At 33.0% G+C, this 3,941-nt stretch overlaps 1 protein-coding gene across 1 annotated transcript; it reads left to right on the forward strand.

Moving 5' to 3' along the window:
• Nucleotides 1–2,576: 2,576 nt before the first annotated feature.
• Nucleotides 2,577–3,621, forward strand: LOC111490989. Its single transcript, XM_023139691.1, has one exon. The coding sequence runs from the start codon at nt 2,739–2,741 to the stop codon at nt 3,606–3,608; it is 870 nt and encodes a 289-aa protein (XP_022995459.1). The 5' UTR covers nt 2,577–2,738; the 3' UTR covers nt 3,609–3,621.
• The last annotated feature ends 320 nt before the right edge of the window (nt 3,622–3,941 follow it).

Raw genomic sequence — 3,941 nt, forward strand, 5'->3', positions numbered from 1 at the left:
AAGCCTCCACCCACCCTCCCATTTCCACTCTTTTTATTTATTTATTTATTTATATCGAAAAAATCCTCATTTTAAATAAGATATTATTTTGTAATTTGAATTATTTGAATTTAAAAAGAAAAATGTTGGTTTAGGGGTTTGGAGAGCGTAGGCATCACGGATTTAGGGTTTCGAAGAGCATTGATTGATGGATTGATTTAAATATAATAATTAAACCCTAAACCCTAAAACCAAAAACATAATCATTCATTTCAAATACCACTTTTATTATCTCAATGCATTTGTCTCCGCTCCCCTTCCTTTTACCTTATTAACTATTATTATTATTAATTATTATTCAACTCTAAATTAATATTAATTATTTCCTTCCATTCTGTTTTTTACTTCTTCTATTCCATTCTTACCCATTCTCTATTTCAAACTCCCATGCAAGATTCCCTTCTCCCCTTATTCCTTTTTTATTTTTTTATTTATTTATTTTATTTTGGTATAGTGGGATTTTACATAAAACCCAACCCTAACATTATTACACTCTTTTCTTTAACCCTTAAATGACCAAAATATCCTTACTCTTATCCATTATATTTTATATTTCATGTCCCCACACCCTCTGCCTTCTAAATCATTTCAGGTATTTACAGATAACCATATCTTATATTACAACCTTAACTAATGTATAAATTTTGTCTTATAGTCTTACATATATATATAATTCACTTAAACTATAGTTTTTCTTTCAATTATTCAAACTATGGACAGCCAATTATTATTATTTTTTTTTTTATTATTTTTTGGGCGAGTATGATGATGTTGTGAATAAAAAATGTGGGGTGGGAAGTGGGTAGCGATTTGTGACATAAATGCGAAATTAAAGGGTTTGTCCGCAAACTCAGTTGACCTATTTATATATATATATATATATATATCAAATTCAATTATTTGCCTAAAAAAATTAAAATTTTAGTATAAAGTATTTTTTTTTTCGATGTGTCACATCACACGAGCTATGGAGATTTTACAATTTAACTAAAATCACATTTTAACTTAAATAAACTATATGTTAAAAAAAGACTATATATTTTATTTATTTTAAAATTAAATAAATGTAAGTTTGAAAATAATTGGTTATAAATGGTTACTCTAGTAAATTTCCATTCAAAATAGTGAAAAAGTCAGTCTTTTGGTTACTTCCTTTTATTGCTATTTTTTAAAAAAATGATTCGTAACTTTTATTTTTTTTAAAGTTTAGTTTGATTCAAGTTGGAGAAAACTTTTATTTTAATATATAGTTTTTTTTTTTTTTAGCTATATTCACTTTCAATATCTAAGTAAATCTTACTTCTTTAATGTAATTATTACTTATTCGTTTTGGCTCGTTATTTATTATTGTCAGCTTCATGATTTTAAAACGTGAGTTTCTATATTATTACCGATGTTTGTTGTCTGACTCTAATACCATTTGTAACAGTCAAAGCTCACCCATAAATGCTTTTGACTTGTTATGTATCGTTGTAGACTCATGATTTTAATATGTAGATGTGAGAATGAAAAAGAAAAATAAAGACAAAAAAGAGAAAAAGTAAAGATTACAAAAGAATTCTAATAATGTCATCATGTTCACTGAATTGAAGTTCTTGAGAAATCCACTAAAACATTTACTATAAAATATACCCATAAAACTTAAGTGCATCAACCTTTTAATTTATAGTTTATAATAAACTATGATTTATAAATATTAAACCTAAAAAGAAAATATTATAGGAACAAATGTTAATGAAAATTAAACTGCATTAAATAGGGGGAGTTGGGGTTTTTATAAATTAACATTAAAAAATGAACCAGCTTTGTTCGAATTAATTAGTTTAATAAATTAAAATTAAAGTTAAATCGAATATGAGGGGGGGTATCATCCAGTGCGGTTAAGGCGTAAAGTAAAATCACCATGGAGACCTAATCATGTGGATGCAATTGAATTCATAGAAAAGCCATGGGGACCACAAATCTCTGAAACGCATTTGATGAAATTTTGTTTGCTGAGACTTCATTTCCTTTTGTTCTTCTTCTTCTCTCTGCGAGAAAATCAGACATGGTCCACGTGGGTAAAGATAAGATGACCAAAATAAATAAATAAATAAATAAATAAATGAATAAAAATAAACACCCCCTAATCATTTATTCCATTTTCATTTAGAATTTGTTTGGTTAAATTTGGTTAATTTAATTTTAAATTATTATTTTATTGACGTATATATTAAAATTTTGATTTACATTTTTTGAATTGATAGTGTAAGTGGAATGTCAAATGTGTCCAATTATGTTCATAAAACAGTAATTTAATGATAATTAGTTGTTAACAATTTTAATAATATTTTTAAGAGTTGGCCTAATTTAAATGTTTTAATGCATCGAGGTTTAAATTTCAAATACAATAATAGTAATTCAATTTCAAACCCTAAGATATTATTACTATTAAAATAAAATAAAAAACGAGGGGCAGTTTCGTCATTTGGTATTCTTCAGTGGATGTAGTAAATAAAAACCTCCATTTAATATAGCGCCTGCAACTTTCCCTCCGTTTCCACTTCTTTAGACACAGCGACGCACGATGAGACACAGCCATTACCCAACTTGACCCATTTTTTACCCTTTTCCACAGACAAGAAAGGAAAAGAAGATTCCGGCAAATCTCCCACGACAGTACCACGGCGGCGGCAGCGGCATTGTATTGAGCTCCGTTAATGGCGTGGGTCAAATCCCTTCAGTGCAAATCCAGAGTCTTCGAAGACGTTTATCATCCAAGCCCTAAGAATCTAATCCCCAGTGCCAGCTGTCGGAAGGGCGTTCAGAGCCTCAAAGACGTCGTTGAAACCACCAAATCAAAGAACAAGAAGCCCAAACCCTCGCCGCCCGACAGAAAACCTGTTCCCAGAATCTCCAAATCAGAACCCGGATCGAGTCCCTGCACCCGCTCCAGAACCAGCGTTTCCTCCCGTTCATTAATAAGGCCCAACGATCTCCTCTTTCCAGCGCTTTCGGAGTTGCCGGAGGGCCACAATTCACGGAGCGTCGTCGAGATAATCTTCCACACGAGGTGGACCCCCAAGGCGTTTACGGGTCAGGTCGAGATGATTTTCAAGGTCCAGAACGGGTCCAAGACGGTGGCACGATTTGAAGAGTATCGCGAAATGGTCAAGGCCAAGGCGGCAATGGGATGTCCCGCCGACGAGGAGAATGCCCGTTCTGTCGCCGACGGGAACGAGGTCATGAGGTTTCACTGCATGGGTCCGACATCCGACAGTGCAAAATACGACGGTAGCAGCGCCGCCGCCGGGTGGAGTTTCCCCGGGGTGAGAGGGTCGTCATCGTCAGCGATTTGCACTTTCGCCGGAAGTGGGGTAGCCCACGAGAACGCCGGCGGAGGAAGAGGAAGAAGAGCGATGTTGGTTTGTCGGGTCATCGCCGGTCGGGTCTCAAAGCAAGCGAAAAAACCCGACCCGTTTCTGGAAGGCCGAGTTGGAGTGGACTCGGTGAGTAGGGAAAACGGCGAGTTGCTCGTATTCGACTCGCGTGCAGTTCTCCCTTGTTTCCTCATCATCTACAAATTGTAAAAAAAAAAAAAAATCATTATTATAATTTTTTTTTTATATATTTTGGGATATTTTTTTGGCGACGAAATGAAAATCTTTTAAATTTTCATGTTTCACCATAATTAATTGTCTTTATTTTTCATGCGTGATATAATTATGTTAAAAAATGTTAATTAACCAATATTATTTCCTTCATAATTAATTAATTTTCTGTCGTTATTCCTTAGAATTGGCTCAGAAATTCACGTGTTGTTTTGGCAGATAGGAAACAAAATGAATATGGAAAATAAAATATTATTAAATAAATGTAAAAAAGGAGAAAAAAAAAAAAAAAAAAAAAAAAAAAAAAAAGGG

The sequence above is a fragment of the Cucurbita maxima genome, unplaced genomic scaffold, assembly GCF_002738345.1.
Source record: "Cucurbita maxima cultivar Rimu unplaced genomic scaffold, Cmax_1.0 Cma_Scf00016, whole genome shotgun sequence".
Classification (NCBI taxonomy): Eukaryota; Viridiplantae; Streptophyta; class Magnoliopsida; order Cucurbitales; family Cucurbitaceae; genus Cucurbita; species Cucurbita maxima.

Bases quoted from the DNA above. Each gene is read 5' to 3' on its own strand.
- LOC111490989 (XM_023139691.1), top strand. From the start codon at position 2,739: ATGGCGTGGGTCAAATCCCTTCAGTGCAAATCCAGAGTCTTCGAAGAC.